General features: G+C 41.3%; 1 protein-coding gene across 1 annotated transcript in view; it reads right to left on the bottom strand.

The window, feature by feature from the left end:
* The window catches only part of LHCGR (luteinizing hormone/choriogonadotropin receptor), a 53,808-nt gene that overhangs the window by 15,749 nt on the left and 16,705 nt on the right, over nt 1-21,354 (bottom strand). The window contains exons 2-6 of the mRNA XM_045828468.1: nt 16,596-16,667; nt 13,874-13,948; nt 10,748-10,822; nt 8,880-8,954; nt 8,714-8,791 (exon numbers count right to left, since the gene is read on the bottom strand). Coding sequence (XP_045684424.1) covers nt 8,714-8,791; nt 8,880-8,954; nt 10,748-10,822; nt 13,874-13,948; nt 16,596-16,667 — 375 coding nt within the window. The remainder of the gene's footprint in view (nt 1-8,713; nt 8,792-8,879; nt 8,955-10,747; nt 10,823-13,873; nt 13,949-16,595; nt 16,668-21,354) is intronic.

The following is a 21,354-nucleotide window of genomic DNA, read 5'->3' as shown; positions in this document are numbered from 1 at the left end:
ATCTGGCTTCACAACCAAGAAGATTTCAATATCTGCAAACAGTTCTTTAAGACCCATTAGTGGATAATGAAATCAATTTAGTTGGGTGCAGTCAGCATTTAAAAAAACAAAATAGAAGTGATTAGAACAGAATGGAAAATATTAGCATATTGCATGTAATTAGGACAGTACTGTTTATGAATTTTTCCATAATTTTGCATGTTATATACACATAAGTATATATACATATGTACATATATACACATATACATATGCATACATGTCTACCCAGAATAAGACATCAGAGGCTTCTTAGAACACAGATGCTGGGAAATGCTGGAACCAGAAAGGACTTTGGAGAGAATCAAGCAGCACGCCTTCATTTTGCAAAGAAGGAAATAGGATCAGAGAGTAAAGTGACTTGTCTAAAGCCAACAGGTGGCAAAAATGGGACCAGAACACACTTTGTCTGTAGCTACTTCTTGCTCATCAGTTTTGCTGGTGGTTTTTACTTTTCTTCCCTGAGGTGACCCCCTCTCCTTCTTCCTGCAGGGCTGTGTTTGATTCACAGCGTAACCTTTCTTGGCTGCTCTGTTTAAACTACCAGCCTCCTGTCCCCCAGCATCTCAGCATTCCCTAGCTCCCTTCTCTGATTTTTCCTTCTGTTGCTTTAGCATCGTCTGACCCATGATTATATTATACTTGTTCATTGTCTACCTCCTCCAGTAGAATGTAAACTGTTCTGTTTGTTGCAGAATCCTCTGCATCTGGAACAGTGACTGGCATCTGGGATGATGACCGTCAGTATATGTTAAATGAATTGGATGAATAAGTGGGTCTATGGAAGGTGAATTTCTTAATATAAATTATAGTCAAATGCATTTGAGAGCCAGTCTTACATAGAAATATTTGTGTAAATTCTTCATGAACAAGGATGTAAGGCTCAAGTGAGAAAGAGCTGTGGTAAAATAATTTAACTCCTGTGTCTGGCAGGACCCTAGCTTCCCTTCCCGAGGTTGCTGGCAGCTGCGTGGCCATGTCAGGAATGGTTTGGGGAACGTGACTTGTGAAACAGTTTAGGCACATTCTCCACCTGCTCTCACTCCATATGGCTGTTAGCTGACTGGTTCCCCTAATCTTTGTTTAATAAAACAACTGTGGAATTTTATCTCGGAATTTATGTATGTGTGTAGTGTACATGTGTGTAATACTTATGTACTTTTTTTGTGTGTGTGGCTTCTTTCCATCAACCCAGAGCACACCTGAGACAAACCAGCATGTAAATAAATAGAAGTGGGGCTCATGTTGAAGCATGGTATTTGAACACTGAAATTCAGAAAGCACAGAGGTAATGAAATACTTTGTAAAGTCTCCTTATTAGATTGAGTTCAAAGAGGGCAGGGGAACATGTTTAATTCATTCCATGAAACCCTCAGGCCTCTCATAATGCCTGCTGCCTCGCAGGAGCTCCGTCGTCAGGCCGGGTAGAGCAGGAGCTGAGTCCGGCCATGGGAGGAAGAGCCTTCCCCGGCTCCCCCCATTCCCGTGTGGTTTGTTCCGGGAGTCTTCTGAATTTGAACTTCACTTGCCAGCTCTTAACTATATTCTGTAGTTGATTATTGTATGCCATTTTTTTCAATAGTTTTCCTTCTCCATTTGTATTGTACCATCTGAGGGGATACATAATTGGTTTATACTTGTTGTCTTATATAATTATAAACAACCTTCTGGCCTCTTTAGCACTGAGTTGCATGGGAATTGTATTTTTCATTTTATACTTAGAATATTATTCTTTGGCAGTATCTTGTCATTTAGAGCAATCTCTATTCGTTAACAGAATCATACCTGTCTTTTCTCTGAACCTCTTTGAGACTGGATTTCTTAGAGTCTAGGCTAGGCTTCATCAAAGCATTCTCTTCCATCTACTGAATCAGAGTCACCTGGATGCTTGCCAAAAATGCAGACTCAGACCTACTGGCCAGGGGCTCCACAGACCTTCAGAATCACACTCTGGTAATGGCATCCAGGAACATGTGCTTTTTAGCAAGCTTTCCCAGTGAGCCTTGGGTGTGCCACTTTGGGACCCCTTGCCCTAGGGTATGTCATAGGCTGATGCAGTTCTCATCATTTCCACAGTGCACGTCGGGTAATCTGTTGGCCAGAACTGAGTTGAGTCTAGTCTTCTTATTGCTTCCTCTGCCTTGCAAGTGAGAAAGCTGCATGTGTAGTGGATCAAGGAAAAGTAGCCCCTACTTTGATTTTGGCACAGCAGTTGTCTGGATGCCATTTCCCAGCACTGCTAGGTGCTGCCCTGATGATCCTAGTTTTGATACATATTAGGACTTTGTACTTTTTTTGTACAATGTTCTTAATACCACCTCAAAGTTAAGTCTGCAAGCTTATGAGCTGAATTTACTTTGGAGAAGCTACTTAATCACTCTGCGTCTCAATTTCCTAATCTGAAAATAGGGGTGATAATAATAGTATTGACCGCAAGGCTATTGTGAGGATTAAAACAGTAAACATGTTGAAGACTTAGAAACAGGTTCTGGAACACAGTAAATACGTAATATGTTCCTCCTATTACTCTTGTATTTGGCAGTGGCCTCCAGCTTCCTGACCAGAATGGGGTAAACAGTCTCCCTTTCTATGTTCTGTACAGAATTTTCATGAAATGCAGCCACCTGTTTAAACGAACTCCACAGGGGTAGGGTCGTTCTGTTCCCAGGTGGAGCAGGTCGGTTCAGTGGCCAGGGCTGCCCCAAATGTACTCACTCTCTGAAAGCCCTCAGCCACCTTCAGTCTGGGTTGGCATCATTGACATTTTTGCATTTGGACATTGTTCATGTCTTTTTTTTTTAATAGCTTGAGTCCTGTGTGTGCCAGTTTTCCAAAGAATATGGCTCATTGTTTCCTTTTCAGCAGCTGCTCTGCATCTCCGTTCTTACCAGACTCACACAATAGAACGCACTGCATTGTTTTGATTAAAAGACTGGCTTCCTTAGTCCAGAGAAATTACAAATGCAAGTGGGAGACCTCATGTTGTCAGGCCCGTACAATGCTTTATGCCCTTTAAAACATCTGGAGAGTCACTTCAGATAACTTTTTTCCCAAAACCTCATGGTGTTGGAAGGGCCTCCTTTGCCTTGAGGATGCTGTCACAGGCACAGAAATGAATTTCCCCCTCCTCTCCTCTATTATAACAGTTGCACTTTACTTTAAAGCATTGTCTGGGTTCTCTATTCAAATGTCAGTAACTGTGATTCAAACAGAGAGAATGGCACCTTTTTATTCAAAATAATATTCAGATTTTAGAACTTAACCACAGATGACACTTTCATTCTGAACGCTGCCTTGTAAAAAACTCCAAATATTCATGGGGCTGTGAAAGCATTTCTGGGGTGATATTAATATTCTGCCATAGTTCTCTCTTGGATTATGTAGACACCTAGTTTTGGGTGATTTCAAAGAAGAAAGCTTAATTTATGTTTACAGCCTCTCAGGGTCTCAAAAAGTGGCCCCCATTTTTGAAGGGCAAAGCATACTATTTTAGAATATATGCCCCATGGTGCTATATCTATAAGCAAATTTTAATCAAACAACTATACAAACACAATCTCAAAGAAGGGAGATCCTAAATTCCCCACGGTCTTCTTCATGTGGTACTTGGTTGAAGTCCTTTTATATTTGAATAATTCCTCATGCATAAAAACATTTCTCTAGTGGCTACCCTGGCAGTGGTTTTATGGATAATTGTCACCGGTCACTACTATCTGCTGCCAGGACACTAGTTCTGAGTGTTCATCAGAACTCCCCTATTTCTGTGGGGTTTGCAGCCTCTATGGCAGGAGATCTCTCTATGATTTGGTGGTGCCTCCTGCTTTTCAACAGCAGTTGAATTCTTGTGTTTCCTTCTGCCTCAGTCAAGTCCTTGTCAACTTAGATGACTTTGTCATATGTAATAGTAAAAAGATGACAGATATTCAAGAAATGCTGACAACAATGGATTATAATGTATTGAATAAAATTTTTTTAAAAATCCACATTCCATATTTAAAAAGAGAAAGCAAAAGAGAGTGAGAGATAAAAGGAAGGAAAAAGAAACCTCTTTTTTACAGAAGAGTGCTGGCTAATAAATGTAGAGGAACGGCATACTTTAAAATTACCATCTTGTCATTCCATATCTAATAGCTGAATAATCAGTAGATGCTGAAACCATTGCATGAAAGGTTTTTGGCCATGGCATAGTCACACAAACTCAAAATGATCCCAGCACAATTTACTTAGTAATGACAAAGCGAAATATGTACCCTTATGATTGTGGGACTGTCAGTCACTAACTACCTTAACTAAATGGCCAAGAGGTGGCACAGGGGGACATGATGTGCCTCCTGGTTTGATGCAGTGGGAGAGACATAACATCTTTGTTGTGTTCTTGCAGAAATGTTGACCTGAATCTAGTCATGACAATATAGTCAGATGAGGCCAGACAATTGGCCTGGGCCCCTCAAAGGATTCAGTGTCATACAGAACAGAAGAAGGCAGGGGTGTAGAGCTTGGAGGTAGGGTGGGAGGTGAGGTTTGGAGGACTAGGGACATATCAGTGAAAGTGCAATGCAAAAGCTTTGATTAGATTCTGAGTTTAACAAACTATAAAAGACATTTTCATTTGAATATGGACTGTGGGTTGGATAACGCCATTAAATTCATGTTGATTTTCTTAAGTGTAATGGCATTGTAGTTATGTAGAATGTCCCTGTTTTGGGGAGATACATGCTGAAGTATTTAGGTATGTGGCATCATGATGTCCACAAACTTCTTTGGATGGCTTGGCAAGAGGGAAATGTGTTGTATGCAGTGACATATAAAAAAAATGGAGCAGGTGGGGCAAGCTCTTAATAGTAGGTGAATCTAGGTAAGGTATATAGAGAAGTTTATTGTACTGTCCTTTCCATTTGTCAGTGGGAAGACATGGAGAGAGACTCCAATTATCAGTTAAAATTTCAAATAAAAATATTTAGAATGAGATGATGTGATGCAGTGTTTTCATGATGGTCTAAAACAGCCCGGCTTGCTGAATGTTGGCTTTTAATTGTGATGGTGCAGTGTAGACGTAGATGGTGATTGAATTTGCACAAGAAGGTATTAATAATCCTGTTGGACAGACAGAGACAGAGGTATGAGGTGATATGACTTGACTAAGGCTGGCTGCACACAGAGCCAGGACCAGAACCCAGGCTTTCTATTGCAATGCCAAGTATTTTCTCTACTGTGGCTTGTCACAGGCACAACCTGAAATCTTGTCATCTTCACCGGTCATCTTTTCTCTAAAGGGCTTTAGGGAATTACTTGCTGTGACCTTTCCTTCTCTTTGTGGAGTTTAGATGTGAATCAGGGTTATCAACTTTTTGAGATTGGTATGACCAGTGATCTAGAATATTTTAAAGGCTGTGCAGCCAAACAAATCCTGCTTACCCAGGAGGGCATTTCAAAGTGGCCTCTTGAGGAGATTCAGTGAAAGGCCAAACGGCTATAAAGGGACACCGGAGTGTAATGTGTAGTTTTAGCGTTAGCCCCACTCAGCTTCTCCGGCATCCAGTGAAGTGTTTTGTTTTCATTAAATAAGCTCACAGCTGGTACAGATTTGGGTCAGGGAGGGCAGGAAAGGTTCCACAAAAAACAAAATCTTCAAAACTACTACTCACGAAGAGAGAAGGCTTGCCTTTTTTTTTTTTTTTATAATTAGGGAGTAGAACTTCATTAGGTGAGAAAATCAGGCTTTCCTCTTTAACTGTAATAACCTTATTCAGCAGGGTGCTCCACATGATTCTTTGCTTACAAAAGGGCCCATTCAGCTGAGAACAAGTGCCAAACAAATGACTGACCTCTCCCCTCGAAGATGCAGGGTTGAGAGTGAGGAGGGGATGTAGCTCAATGCCCCCACAGGCTCTTTGGGGGAGAAGGATGCACAACCCTCATTAACTTCAGAGGTGGGGCAATTACACCCTGCTGGTAGGCACTATTCATCTTAAAATCATTACTAACATAACGCAATAGTCCCAAAATAAAACTACTATGTAGCTGTTGTTTACACATGCTGAAATGTGATGTGTGAAAAGGAATCTTTGGTTGTTCTGTGAAGTTCGGTGGGTGGCCCAGTCTTGTGAGCTTGTCAGTAAGAAAATAACAATCCACGGGGGTATTCCTCCAAGTCTTCTGCCCTTTCATTCCTATTCCACTCCACTCCCATCATTATACATATGTCTCCTCACCTATTAGTTCCTGATTATTTTTAGGTCAAAATCAAAGGAAGTCATGGCTATTTGTGATCTTCAAATAAAGGCTATTCTATTGGGTGGTTTCTTCTTAATACCTTTTTTTAAAGACTATTATTTTTAGAAAGAGGGGAAGGGAGGAAGGGACACATCAACATATGGTTGCCTCTTACACGCACCCTACTGGGGACCTGGCCCATAACCCAGGCATGTGCCCTGACTGGGAATCGGACCAGTGATCCTTTGCTTTGTAGGCTGGCGCCCAGTCCACTGAGCCACACCAGCCAGGTGTTCTTACTACTTTTATTCGGTTGCTTCTAAGCCTTTAACCCCTTATCCCAGCATTCAAGACCCTCTGTAATCCACCTCCTTTCTACTCCTTTTTATGTATAGATATTTATCTAAATGTATTTCCCATTCCTTAAGCAGGATGTTTACTCCCAGTGAGTATGCCTCATCCCGTTTTCCTCCTCCCACAGCCATGCTTTTGCTCATGCTGTCCCCTCACTTGGATTATTTAACCTCTCAGTACCTTCGTTTCTGCATCTAAAAATGCGGGTAATAGTCCCTACCTCAAAGGGTTGCTGTGAGACTTAAATGTGTTTTTTTAAGTAATTAAAAACAGTGCAGATACTTAATAAATGCTATCTAAATACTAACAAAGGTTGTTGGGTCTATGAGGTCTGAGTCAAGTCTCAGTTCTACTCTGCAGTCTCCTCTGATTTCTCTAGCCAAAGAGGACTTCTCCAAGATTTCTTATTTCTGTGTACCACATACTGTAACAGTGAATATCTACTGGCTTATATTATTCTTTTATTATTTCATGTTTTTTCCCCATTGAGATTATGAGCTACTCAAGAATAAGGATCTTATATGTCTTTTGTGTTCTCAATAAAGACATTGGGAAGACACCCAATCCTAACACATGCAGTACACCTCCACTCAGTATTTTCTCTGTGATACCCGTTTCTAACAGGAGGCATGATGGAGACGAGTAGTTGCAGATCCACGTGTAACAGTGAGTCAGAGACACTGTAAACAGCTAGAAGAGCTGTGGTGTGTGAGGGAAGTGGGGGAGTAGAAAGACTGTGGAGAGGTTTTTCCAGGATCTACAGTTGCCTTCCAGGTGTTTAGGAACTATAGGTAAAAAATTTTACTTACTTTGAAATTTTTGTTTCTTTGCTCTGTATTCTTTTCATTGAAATACTGAGCTGGGGCCACAACTTTGTAGCATAACAATTATATGTGTTGGATTATGCCTACACAAAGTAAAACTGCTATACAACTGCAGCGTACCATTGATACCAATTTTTAGAATCCACTGATATAAAAGAGAGTCCCCTGAGACTGTCTGTCCTCTCGCTTCACAGCTACTTTATTTCAGGGTCATCCAATCCATTCTCTCTGTCTGTCCGTCTCCCTCTCTCTAAGGGCAAGCTCACTTATTGCCTCATTACAGTCCTGCCATGGGCTATAACCACAAAGTGAGAGAGAGGGATATGGATGTGTAGAGCAGAGCTGAATATGGGTCCAGGGCATTGGAAATAAATGAGAAGTGGTGTCCAGGATGCTGCTTCTGAATGGTGGGTCAAAGGAAGGCACCCTATGTGAAGATGGCAAGGATCACAGAGGGAAGGAAGTCAGGCAGGTGTACAGTGAAGAGAATGACTTGTGTTACCTTAGTACAATGCCCACTCAAACTTTAATGTGCACATGAATCATTTGGGATCTTGGGAAAATGCAGATTCTGAGTTAGTAGGTTTGGGATGGCCCTGAGAGTTTCCATCTTCTGAGTAACCAGCCCTCAGAAGATACTGATGATGCTGGTCCATGGACCATACTTTGAATAGCAAGACCTTAGGAAAGAGCATGAAAGGGTCAGGGCCTTTGGGCCTAATAACTTGATGAGTGATGGTCAAATAAGAAGATATTATTTTCAAATGTAATATTAAGGGGTTTAGGGAATGGGCATGGATGGTGTTGCTTCACAAACCAAGATATCCAGGGGGTGAAAAATCAGAGAGAGAGGGAGAAGAAAGAGAGCAGGGTCCATTGATCAACTACTCTACCTACTTGGAGAATATCTTTCCAAGTTCTTCTCTGATGAAACTTGAAATTTCTGTGCTCTCTTTTAAGCACTCCCCTTCAGGCTGTCTCTTTGCAGCTTCAAAGCATTCCACTGATGCATGGAACAATTTCATCAATTGGAAATGCGGGTTCTGTAAATCCTCAGGGCCCATTTGATTAATTTGAAATGGAATGGGTTGCTTGGTTATCATGTGAACATATGACCCAGCTTCGATTCCACACAACTCCTCTCACCTTTGGCACTTGAGGTCAAAAAGAATGTCACCCGAGAGTGAGGGACATGGTAAAAGACAAGAAAGAGATCGCCTTTTGCTAGAAATGAGAATAGCAGGGGGCTCTGTGGCAGAACATGAATCTGGGAGTTTACTCACAGTGTTGTGGACTCATTAGTCATCCCTTGAAAAGCATTTCCTGGTATGGTGGTTATGTGTACATTATCACAAATTTCCCTTGAGGAATGAAATGAGAAATATTTACTTTCCAAATTTTAGCTGCAAATAGAAAACTGTTATGTATAGCAATCAGCCTGGTACTTACAGAATGAAATTAAATTCAGAAGAGAAGATCTTTGTAACATCTGGAAGCTTTCGAATGCCAGTGTTACAGATGCTCCTGTGATTCGGGGGCAAGGTGGGGATGTGTGCAGAGAATGAGTACAAGCCATTGTTATTAAGGCATGAAGATAAAAACACAGAAAGGCATCTTGCAAATACTATTACATTTAAAAATATTGAGTTTGACTTCAGTCATGCTTTTAGCTGTGGAAGGCTGTGAGAATTTAAAAGCCCAGGACACTGTGGGACAAGTTGCACTAATGATTCCTATTTAGAGGCCTAGGGGCTGAGACCAAGCTTTCAGGTCTTTTTCATTTATATTTACTTCCACCCTGTTTTTACCTATCACATCACTTGCACTTTCACATTATATCAGGAAGTTCTTCCTTGTATCTCACTGAAATCATTAAACATTCTTTGATTATCTGAGCTACTCAAGTCTCCTTTTCCCTCCACCTTTTACTTAAACTTCAAAGAAGAGAGAGGCTGCAGTGGTAGGTCAAATTGGAGGGTATTTTATCATACAAGAATGGGATTCCTTTAGGGGAGCCTTGGCACCTGAATTCCCCCCAACCAAGTTTTAAATTCACCAGTCATGGACTCTGGACAACTGATATGCACCGCCTGGCATTTTGGTGACGATGAAGGGAAGCCTGGGTTCTCGTTCAGCTCTCTCTGGTCCTCCTCCTGACCCATTACCCCAGATCACACTGAGTCCTTACCCTGTCTGTGGCTTGTGGTAGCAGCATGGGCTTAGACTGCAGTGTGTACTGGGGTTGAGGGGATGTCACTTTTTTAATGGGGAGGTGAAAACGCTATTTAATAAAGACACTGATTCTTAGATAGCAAGGGGCTGTAGTCAGTAATTTCTGTTCCAGCATTTCCTTATATTTTTCCAAAGTGGTTAATGCTGAGGTGTTTATGTGTGCTATAGACCTCTTGAATGTTTGGAAAAGCAAAACACCTGGGTTTGGAGTTCTCTAGCACTGGAGCTGCCAAATGAGCCACCCTACTGCCAGCAGCAGCTCCCCTAGGGGCTCCAGAGCCAGACCGCACAGGTGGCATTGAACACCAGAGAAAATGTCCTTCTTCTCTCTTTCCTTTTTTTTTTTTTGTAGATTTTGTGTCCTCTGGAGATTTTATGAAATTTAACTTATCAGGAAGAAGAGACAGAGGACATCTATATCAGAGGGATTTAAATTTTTCTGTGTGAGTACTTGATATGTGAGAAGACCCAGAGTGATATATTTATAGATTGTATCAGATTTCAGGAATTTTGGTTTTGTTGGCAAAGCAGTGAATCTGCAGGGCTACAGTGGTGCTCACCTGACAATTCTACCTAGTGGACTTCATCAGACTTACTGGGAATTAGAAAATAATGGTTTAGTTTATATGACACAGTGCCTACCTGAAAGCAATACGTAAAATGTTTTCGCTTATGAATGAATGAAGAAATGAGATAAAGGAGATCAGTAATTCTCAGTCAGAGGTCGGGGGTCAAATCAGGACTGCCTTTCCCACTTTCGCCTATCCTCTTTCCACATCACCACCTTGACTTAGGGATTCTGATTCACCCTTTTAAAGTGTCATGACCCCTCGCCCCCTTCCCACCGCCCATTTGAAAATGACTGCAAAGAGTGATTCGGCACAGACAGTGTTGAGAACCACTTACAGGTATGTCAGCATAGTGGCTGACAAGAAATGCTAAATTAACTCGGAGAACTGAAGACGGAAATGCAAATAATGCTAAGTATATGGTTAAAAACTTTTTTTCCAACCTTGGAATTGTTCTGATTTCTATCAGATGCCCACCTTCCCCTTCCCAATTGCTTAAAAAGGGAAATTCCTCACAAGTATTTTAACCGGGGGAGATTCGTAAACGCTCCAGGCTCGATGTATGCCAGGTTTTTGGTGTTCTGGATCAGTCTGTAAAGAGAGAAGGGAAAACAGGCAGCGGTTTACTAGATATGTATTGTTTGGCACACATGACAGCATGGTCACCAGAGGTTGCTGGCTGAAAACAGCATCAATAAAATCAAGTGCTTGAGAGGAGCTCCTGAGACCCCGGGATGGAAACAGCATGGTGTGAGCCAGTGGCCATTTCCAGGAAGCTCTGCTCTCAGTATTCTGCCAAGGCAGGTGCATCATAGCTGGGAGTCTGTTCAACTCCCCTTCACCCTGGTTCCACCTCCTCCTCCCCTCTTTGCCTCCAGGAGGCATCAATATCCAGGGCTCCTGGCCAAGTAGGTCCTGTCACACCGTGGAGCCCACACACTGGGGCGGTGGGAGATTCTGCTCCTAGGAGAGATGAGCAAATTAGCTACTCTCCCCTGCAGGTAACCCTGTGTCTCTTCTTATTAGACTGGCAGCCACACTGACCAGTTATCCAGATGGTCACCCAATCTGTGGAACAGCAGGGCAGAGTCCAGGGGCTTGGATTTTGGGAATTTTATGTTCATTCTGTAGATAGTTTGTTGTGTGATGAGGCGCAGTCTCCTAACTTCTCTGAGCTAGTGTTCCCTTCTGTAATATTGGAATAATAATGCACACTCTTTGTACTTCACAGGTTGATAAGTAATAATAGAACTTGTAGAGATAATGTACAAGGCAGGGCTTTGCAAACTGTAAAAGTAGAGCCATAACATCACAGTGGTGTTACTGTCCTTCTCCCTAGTTCCACCAGTGATTTTGACCCTTGAGAGGAGGCCACAGTTGCTGTGTCCTGTCTACTCTGGATTCAATAAAAGGCCAGTAAATGCCATTGAACAACCACCTGAGGAAACAATAATTACTCTTGTGTAGAGGAAATATGGTTAGGTGGGTAGTTTCTGGAGTTAATTTGCTTTCACACCCTGGTTTTACTAATTGTATGACCTTGGATATATCACTTACATCACAGTTTCCTCATAGGGTGGTCAATGATTTAAAGCACAGGTGGCAAACACAAGGCCCGAGGGCCGAATCCAGTCCTTCACCTTATTTTATCCAGCCTGGCACCTTGTTTCTACCTGGCGGTAGCTCTGAGCTCTCACTTAACTGTTAAGGAGCAGGCTCTGAGCTCTCACTTAACTGTTAAGGAGCAGTTACATTTATGCAGTCCTAAAGTTACATTCGGCCCTTTGAAGGCAACTGCGGGGCCGGTGTGGCCCCCGGTGAAAATGAGTTTGACACCCCTGAATTTTAAAAGAATCAATGTGTGTGGTTCACTATAAAGCTTCAACCAATGTTCACAATTATTATCATAGTTAATGAAGTCAGGAAATTGAATGATTTGTCTGAGAAATAGCAGAATTTGGAGGTGAACCCTTTTCTTCTGAGTCCAGGTCTAGTGCGCATTCCTTTTTACCATATTTACCCACCATTGGTGCCTAATCTTGTATGTCCTTTTGATTGTTTAAAGGTGAGTGACATTTTGTTGTACTTATTTTTACAATGGAATCAAGCAATTGTGGGCCATATGTGGGTGTGATGGAAGGGACTTTTATCTTTTAAGGATGTTTTGGGGTTTGACCTTAAACCACTTATCTAACCATTCATTCATTCAACGAACATTTATTGAGCTCCCGCATGCGCCGAACACTGTTTGGATGCTGGGGACCCAGCTGTGAGCAAAGCGAAAAGGACCTGTGCAGAGCTAACACCCTAATCTCAGGGCCTTCCTTGGGAAGTCTATGCAGTTTCCCTTAGAGCACTTCATTTTTCTTCCTGTTGATAAATGTTGCTTTGCCTCATGAGAAGCTTTGTTTACCTCATGTTGTTTTTGTAGTTCTCAATGTAAGCTGTGTTGAATCAGCATCACTTGGGAAGTGTGTTTAAATTGCAAATTTCTAGGTCTGGGATAGGACTGTCTTCTACAGTTGTAATGTGGACCTCACGAAGTTCTACCCCACAGACAAGTTTAGACTATACCTTTAGTACTTAAATACCTATTATTTTGGATTTCCCATAATTGTTTGGTGAGTTATTCTCACTTCCCTGGCTACACTATCATCATACTGATCAATTAATTCTCTTCAGATAATTGCTAATTAGACCATTCACAGTGAGGTCTTCTGGTATAGTGGAAAATGCACAAGCATTGAAGAAAGGCAGGCTGGGCTTGCATCCAAGCCCGGCCGTTGCCTAAGGTGCTGCATTGGTCACGTTACCTCTCCGAGCCTTCTAGAGAAAATAAGTACCAAGCACAAGCACTTAAAAACTATTTGTTGGTAACATATTTTCCCCTTCCCTTAACTTTCCAAACTCCTATGCAGGGGAAGTTTGTAAGAGCTCAGGTTTGGGCCCAACCAGGCAGCAGTAAGAGGTCCAGTTTAGGAGTTACATGACCTGATTTACAGTCCCAGCTGACTTGCTTACTGTGTGACATCAGGTAAGTCAGTTAACTTCTTTGGGATACAAGTTTGTCAACTAAAAAGTGAATTAAGCCAGTCTTCTCCCATCCTTTTTGTAAATTGGAGAAAGAGGATGATTTGGAAAGGATACTTTTTAAGAATCAATTTTAAAACATCACAATAACAACAACAAACCCTACAAATGCATGTGCAATACAGGGCTTTCACGTGATAGGTGTTCAAGAACCATTTACTGAATGAATGAATATGTCCAAACAGTTCCCAATGAACTAATTCATAATCTCCAAGCTCCTTTCCCAATTTTTCCACTGGCCCAAGTATTTCATACCCTCCCTTCCTTAAGGTAAGAGCTACTTGGCAGGACTCCACAATGTCAATTTTAATTTCCATCTTGGTGTTGTGATGTTTCAGAGTTTATACAACTCTCAGGGAGAAGCAGTTGTCACCATGGCAACCTCGAGGCCACTGCAGTGAGAGAAATTAGTGCCTGCCCAGACCTGGTAATTGCTGTAGTCTTTTCCTCTTGGATTCCTAGCACTGGATGCTTCAATACAAAAACTGAGTGGGCTTCAGCCAGTGAGAGTAATAGCGTATAGCAGTGAATGATCTGTTAGCTGATGCTTACATTTCAGACAAATTGAGGAGGTTGTCAAAGGCATTAGCTTCTATCTTTTCCAGGGAATCACTCTGAGAAATTTCACTAGGGCAGAGAGAGAGGGAAAAAAAAGAAGAAACATGAAATAAATGACTGTGTCTGCATCATAAGGAGTTGTGCACGTGGCCCAACAACTGGGCGCTCCAGTGTGTTCCTTTAGAAAAAGAACATGGGTGCCTTCAGCTCTCCTCACGCCACACAGTGCTACCATCTCCCTTTAGGAGCACTGATGGGCACCTACACCCCAGGTGCTGTTGAAATGCAAATTTCAGTAACCCCTGTTTTTTTCTTCCTTGTTCATTATGACACAGCATCATAGATTATTAGAAGTGGACAGTCCCTTTGAGAAAATGTATTCAGATTCTCTTGTTTTGCAGCTCTGAAACTTGAATGTCTAAGAAGAGAGTCACCTAGTGTTTTTCTTCCATCTACATTTTATTTATACCCATATATTTCCTTTAAAATTTTTTCCGTGCAGTTTATGTTCAATATTATTTTGTATTAGTTTCAGGGGTACAACACAGTGGTTAGACAATCATATACTTTACAAGTGTTTGCCCCCACCCAGCACCATACATTGTTATTGGAATATTATCAATTATATTTCTTATGCTGTACTTTACATCCCCATGACTATTTTATAACTACCAATTTGTATTTGTTAATCATTTCACTTTTTTTCACCCAGTCCCCCAACTTCCTTTCCTCTTTCAACTATCAATCCATTCTTTGTCTCTGAGTCTGTTTCAATTTTGTTTGTCCATTTATTTTATTCTTTAGACTCCACGTATAAGTGAAATCATATGGTATTTCTCTCTCTCTGGCTGATTTATTTCACTCAGCGTAATACCCTCCAGGTCCATCCACACTGTCACAAATGGTAAGTTTTCATTCTTTTTTATGGCCAAGTAGTATTCTACTGAGTAAATGTATTATACAGCTTTTTAATCCTCTCGTCTATTGAGAGGCACTTGGGTTGCTTCCATATCTTGGCATTGCTGCAGTAACATAGGGGTGCATTTGGATGTATACCCAGAAATGGGAACGGTAGGTCATAAGGCAGTTCCATTTTTAACTTTTTGAAAACCCTTCTACTGTTTTCCATAGTGGCTGCTCCTCTAGCATCTAGTGTTTTTAGGGTAGTTTCAGGACCAGGATCAGGCTATCTGGGTTCCCAACTCCATTATTCTAGGGAGGTTTTAATTTGGGTTGAATTTATTGTTTCATAACATCCCCTTCCCCCAAATCCTGTTCTGAGGCAATTGCAATGCTGTCAACTCCTGCACATAGTGTCCTCCTTGGATTCTATTTCTTTGACTGTTTTTTTTTTCCACTCTTTTAGCAAACTGAGGACAAGGAGTATGTCCCATTCACTTCTGAACCCTGGTGGCATCATAATGCCTGGCACAATGGGAATAAATGAATGAATGGATTAATGAATGAATTGATTTTTTTAAAAAGACACAAAGTAAAGGAAACAGTTTTGCCATATACCACCCCTGAGCATGTAGGTAATGTCAATGTTATTCTAAACCCCTAACATAAGCTACCATTTACTGCCAGCTGAGAAAAAAGTCTCAAATTCACCAATTGTCCATTTGCACGTTTTTAAGGTTAACATTCACGGAAGGCTTCAGACTTGATGAGAGCTTTAGCTCACAGAAAGGCCGAGCCTAAGGCAGTTGATGTCTTTTGTGACAACACAGTAATGGATTGGTTCCTGGGCTGATTCATCCTATTCCCACTAATGGTTTGTTCATTTAACCGTGGCTGCTTCTCACCAGGAGGTCTTAAAATTCCCAAAACTCAACATTTAAACTTGAGAAAAGAAGAGTAAGAATTAGGTTTAAGCAGACTGATATTTCTGTAACCTGCAGTGAATTTCTTATAATATACACTAATTCTTAGGGAATTATTTTTTTCCTATGCTCATTGCTTGCTAATATCCTGAAGAGCAGTCAGAGGTTCCTGTAGGAGCTACAACTGCTTTGAAAGCCCAGTGGATTGTTAAGATCAGAGATGTTCTCTGGAAACTAAAAGTCCCCTTACGTTCCTTTGACTCAGACTGACATTAAGGAGGATGCAGGAGTCCTGGAGTACTGAGAGAGTTCTCTCTTCGTGTATGGAGTCTTAGGCCACAGAACCTGAGCCCCAGGGCAAAGGATTGAAGTTACATCTGACATGAAAGTGAGATCACACTGCCTTATTAGGCTGCTCTACACTTTGATAAATGCCTTTTATCAGTAAGGCTATAAATATTGTATTTTTGTCTTGCGCTTATTATATTTTAGATACAAAGATTATCTTCTCATGCACAATAAACTTCTGACACATTTTCTTCTATGTGGGTGTTATCTAAAAATATGACACAAGGGAATAGCTGCTCTAGCAGGAGAATTTTTATGAGTGGAATCTCTCATCTTTTCTACTTGAGAAATTTATCATCACTTAATCAAAATGCATTCAGTTCATTGAAGCAAGGTTAATTATCTAGATTTTAATGACTCTTGAAAACCATACCTTTCTTTAAAGGTCCCTAGATATTATTTGTATTAAAAAAGATAAAGTATTAGGGGTTTCCCAAATACAGTTGCTCTCCTAGAAAAATTATCCCCTTTCAAATATGATTTCTCTGAGAAAAAATGTATTATTCCAATTATGAATGTCTTTTGATATGCAGTAGCTTACTTACATTTTTATGACCTCATTAAGTCCTCTGAAAGCTTGAGGTGGAATTACGTTGATAGGGAGATAGCCAAGTGATCTAGAAAAGAAAGAAGAAAGGCCAAGAGTTTAAGATTTAAGATTGGGTGCCTTTTACATTCATGAATAAAATGTGGGGTGTGTATGTGCATGTGAGACTACAGAGTTCTCAACAACTGAATTTAGCTTGAGAATTTCCAACTTACATCCATAAAAAGATGTGCTATGACTTATTCTTGCTCTCTATCAGTGTGTGATTTTTGGATTAATATCTTGAACTTTGGGATCAGACACACCCACGTTCAAATCCCCACTCTCTACCTGGCTATGTGACCTTTAGCATGTTATTTAAGCACTCTGTTTCAGTTTCTTCATCTGCAAAGTGGAAATAATAATTCCAATTTCAGAGGATTGTTATGATGATTAATCAAGGTAATGCATTTAAAGAACAGGGCTTGGTACTAAGTAAATAGTTAATACGTTGTTCTATAGCAGCCCTATAGGTTTGGCTGGGAGGATAGAAAAGAAGCTTTCTTGGGTAGAGTGGAGAAATGAATGGTGAAAATACAATTGAAAATCAGGCAGACAGGAGAAGGGAAGATTCATTGAGAACATGGTCTATCCCCTCCAGGTGGCCTATTTCCATATTATCCCAAGAGCACTTGCTAATATGGTTAAATCACATAGGCATCTCATGCCATTTTGGGGGAACATCTATAGAGCATTTCTTTCAGACCCTTACTTATATCCAAAAGAACAATCTAAGTGTTTTTGAATTGAGACAAAAATCATGTATTACATAAGAGTTGAGAATAGAGTGATTACTTGGCAACAGCAAGAACCTGAACAGGATGATGTACGAGTGATAAAGGAATGTGGGGTTAAGATAAATCAGGAGAAAGCGTCTGCCAGGAATGAATGTTCAGCCACCATTTATTAAGCATCTACAATGGTTTACAGTTTTAGCTCGAGGGCTGGGGGAGAAAAGGGGACTGGAGCAAGACATTTCAGGTGGGACATGAATATCATGAGTATGAGAACAGAGGTGCGAGTTCTTCCTTGCTCTTCATGTGTCTGTGCAGCAGAGACTGCCTTAGCTGCTAGAGAAGAACACCTCCATGATGTGCAGATTTGAGTCAGTGAGATGCCTTATATCTCCAGAAGAGACTTGCTGCTGGTATAAGGTGCTATGCAGTGATGCACAGCCACCTCTAGCCATGTTATATACACTCAACAATGGAGTGAGGTGGGAAATTCCCCTTTGATAGCAGAAGGAACTGGATCACAAAAAGAGTAACTCATTTGAACAAGGTAACATGACTAAGCAGAATGAGGCCAAGTGTCCTTTCCACTGTTCAATATTGGGCCAAAGCATGTGATTTCTAACCGACTTTCTCTTTGTTTTTTGTTTCCCTCAACTTTATTGAGGAATTATTGACAAATATAATTATATATACTTAAGATGTACAATGTGATGATTTGATATACACATTCATTGTGTAGTGATTACCAAGATAAAAATAATTAACATGTCCCTCACCTCGCATAGTTAACTCTTTTTTGTATATGTGGTTGATACAGGGTGCAGCCAAGAGAGGGGCTCCAAATAGGGATTTGGAATGGGGTCCAGAACTCAAGGTGTCTAGAAAATATTAGAAAGACATATATGATGTCTTCCCCCCTCCCCGCTCATGTGTGAGTTGGGGGAAGGGACACATGGAACAGGAACATGTAGAGCTGTTTTGTACAGCAACAGCTTTGCAACTAATCCATGGCATGGCCATTTAAGGTCATTTAAGTTCAATTAAGGTCATTTAAGGTCACATCTATAACCTTTTATTTATTTATTTATTTATTTTATTTTTTAAAATTACTTTATTGTTGTTCGATTACAGTTGTCTGCATTTTCTGCCTGGCCCCCTGCCCCAGCCAAACCCACCTCCCTCCCTTGCTTCCACCCTCCCCCTTGGTTTTGTCCATGTGTCATTTTTTTTCTTTTTTAAAAATATATTTTATTGATTATGCTATTACAGTTGTCCCATTACCCCCCTTCATTCCCCTCCACCCTGCACACCCTCTCCCACCCACATTCCCCCCTTTAGTTCATGTCCATGTGTCATAAGTTCTTTAGCTTCTACATTTCCCATACTATTCTTGCCCTCCCTCTGTCTATTTTCTACCTACCATCTATGCTACTTATTCTCTGTACCTTTTCCCCCTCTCTCCTCCTCCCACTCCCCTGTTGCTAACCCTCCATGTGATCTCCATTTCTGTGATTTGTTCCTGTTTTAGTTGTTTGCTAAGTTTCTTTTTGTTTTTGTTTTAGGTGTGGTTGTTAATAATTGTGAGTTTGCTGTCATTTTATTATACGTGGAAAGACGTATTCCAAGTCATGAAAGGCAAGGACCTACATCCCAGATTGCTGTATCCAGCAAAGCTTTCATTTAGAATGGAAGGGCAGATAAAGTGCTTCTCAGATAAGGTCAAGCTAAAGGAGTTCATCATCACCAAGCCCTTATTTTATGAAATGTTAAAGGGGCTTATCTAAAAAAAAGAAGATAAAAAACATCTATAACCTTTAACTGGCTGCATGGATAGGTTAAATAGCTGTGGCCATGCTTTGAGCCAGGGAGATGGAAGTGACTTCCACCCAAGATGTAACTGGGAGGCAACTCCTCCTAGTTACAGTGCCTGCAAGAGAGCTTAGAGGTGATTGACTCCACGCCGTGGCCGCATCTGCCTAGACCCACTATGGTAGCCCAGTAAAGCTGGAAGGATATGAGAGTGCTGGCAAATGTAGCTGATTGTGGGAGGAGTTGGAAATGGGGCTGCAGGGGAAGATTGGCTCGGGGATTTAAACCCAGACGTGGCAGCCATTAGAGAGAGGACCATGCGGCTGTGGCCATGTAGGACAGAGCCATGTGCTTCTGGCAAGAGTGGGGACCCCCACAACTTGGGTAGAGAGGACCATGCAGCTTTGCCAGAGTTGGGGTCCCTGCAGCTTTGGTGGAAGAGGACCACGTGGCTTTGGGGTGCTCCCTTAGGCTGCATGGCCCAGGAAGCAGGAGAGACTTTGCCTGGAAGAAGGGTGAAAGAACTCTTGCCAATAGGCCATGAGAATGTGCCACATGGCTTTGGATTAATTAGAGATCCTGCCTGGACAGAGACAAAGCTGGTGGTGCCAGCAGCCTGAAACATGGACATTTGCTTCTTTTCTGGAGTTATGGTACCCCAAATTAGGGCAGGGGGAGAAGGAAGCCCTGTGGGCGCCTGTGGGTATCCTAAAGGACTTTGATATTTTTATGAAGACATTAGGTCACTACTTTAAGTCTGTATAGCTTTAAATAAACATTTCCTTTCCTTTTCACAAATCTCTGGCATTGAGAGATGTCTTTCCTAAGGTGGCAGACATGATGAATCTGGGGGGGTTCCTTTCAGTAATAGTATACCGTACCCCCCTTGGACCTGTGTGTGGGCCTGTTCTGTAACAGTTTTTAGCATCCCTGGGTGGGCCAATAATTGAGCCCCCCCACTTGGTCTTGTTCTGTAACATGGTGGGAATACTTAAGATCAACTCACAGAAACTTTAAAGTATACAACACTGTGTTGTTACCTATAGTCACCATGCTGTGCAGTGGATCCTCAGAACTTACTCTTATAACTGATATAACTTTGACCTAGGTCTCTCCATTTTTCTCTCCTCCCAGGCCCTGGCAACCATTCTATTCTCTGTTTCTATGAAATCCATTTTAAAAACATTTTTTAGAGTGCACATAAAAGTGATATTGTACAGTATTTGTCTTACTCTGTTTGGCTCATTTCACTAAGCACAATGTCCTTCAGGTTCATTCCATGTTGTTACAGATGCCACTTTTCTTCTTTTCTTTTTATGGCTGAAAACCATTCCATTGTGTGTGTATATACACCTATGAGGTCTGTCCAGAAGGTATCCAGCCATGTAACATGAAAAATAGACATTTATTGAAGATACAAGAAACATTATACATAGGACAATGATGCCTTAGTCCCCATCAAAGTAGGTACTTTGGGACCTCACACAGTTCTCCCAAGGTCTCTTCCACTATTCAAAACACTCTGCAAAATCCTTTTTTGGAATCACCATTAGCTGCCCTGTCATACTCTCCTGAATCTCATCAATGTTCTGAAGTCTCTTCCCTTTCAAAGGTGATTTTAGTTTTTGGAAAAGCCAGTAGTTTTTGCAATCCCCAGATCAGCTTCTGGTTCTCACACTGTCAGTCGCTGATCTTTGTTGACTGCAGCCTGTGCATGCTCAACATTCTCAGGTGTCCTGCTTGTTGCAGGCCTTCCAGAACATGCATTACTTTCAACAGGTTCTCAACCATCTTTGAAGCATTTGTGCCACACTTTTATTTGCGCTGTACTCATTGCATCATCCCCAAAAGCCTTCTGAATCATCCAAATAGTTTCTGAGGAGGAATATTCAAGCTTAATGCAAAATTTAATGCAGATTCATTGCTGTTCTTAGTCATTTTGAATGTGATGGCCACTTAGCACACATGCTCACTCAATGGCGTCTACTGCCCCCACTGACTAGTACAGTGAAGTTGTCATTGTTCATGCATGTGCATTCCAGTCCACTCTCGTTGGCTGCCAGGTAACATCGATGTCATGCAAACTGTTCTTGTCATATTAACAAAGGACATTTAGATTGTTTCCTTATCTTGTCTATCATGAATAATGCTGCAGCGAATGTGAGAGTGCAGATA

Source organism: Phyllostomus hastatus, unplaced genomic scaffold (genome assembly GCF_019186645.2).
Source record: "Phyllostomus hastatus isolate PE091 unplaced genomic scaffold, TTU_PhHast_1.1 phas_scaffold_78, whole genome shotgun sequence".
NCBI lineage: Eukaryota > Metazoa > Chordata > Mammalia > Chiroptera > Phyllostomidae > Phyllostomus > Phyllostomus hastatus.
The sequence above is the reverse complement of the archived record's forward strand: the minus strand, read 5'-3'. Positions and strand labels throughout refer to the sequence as shown.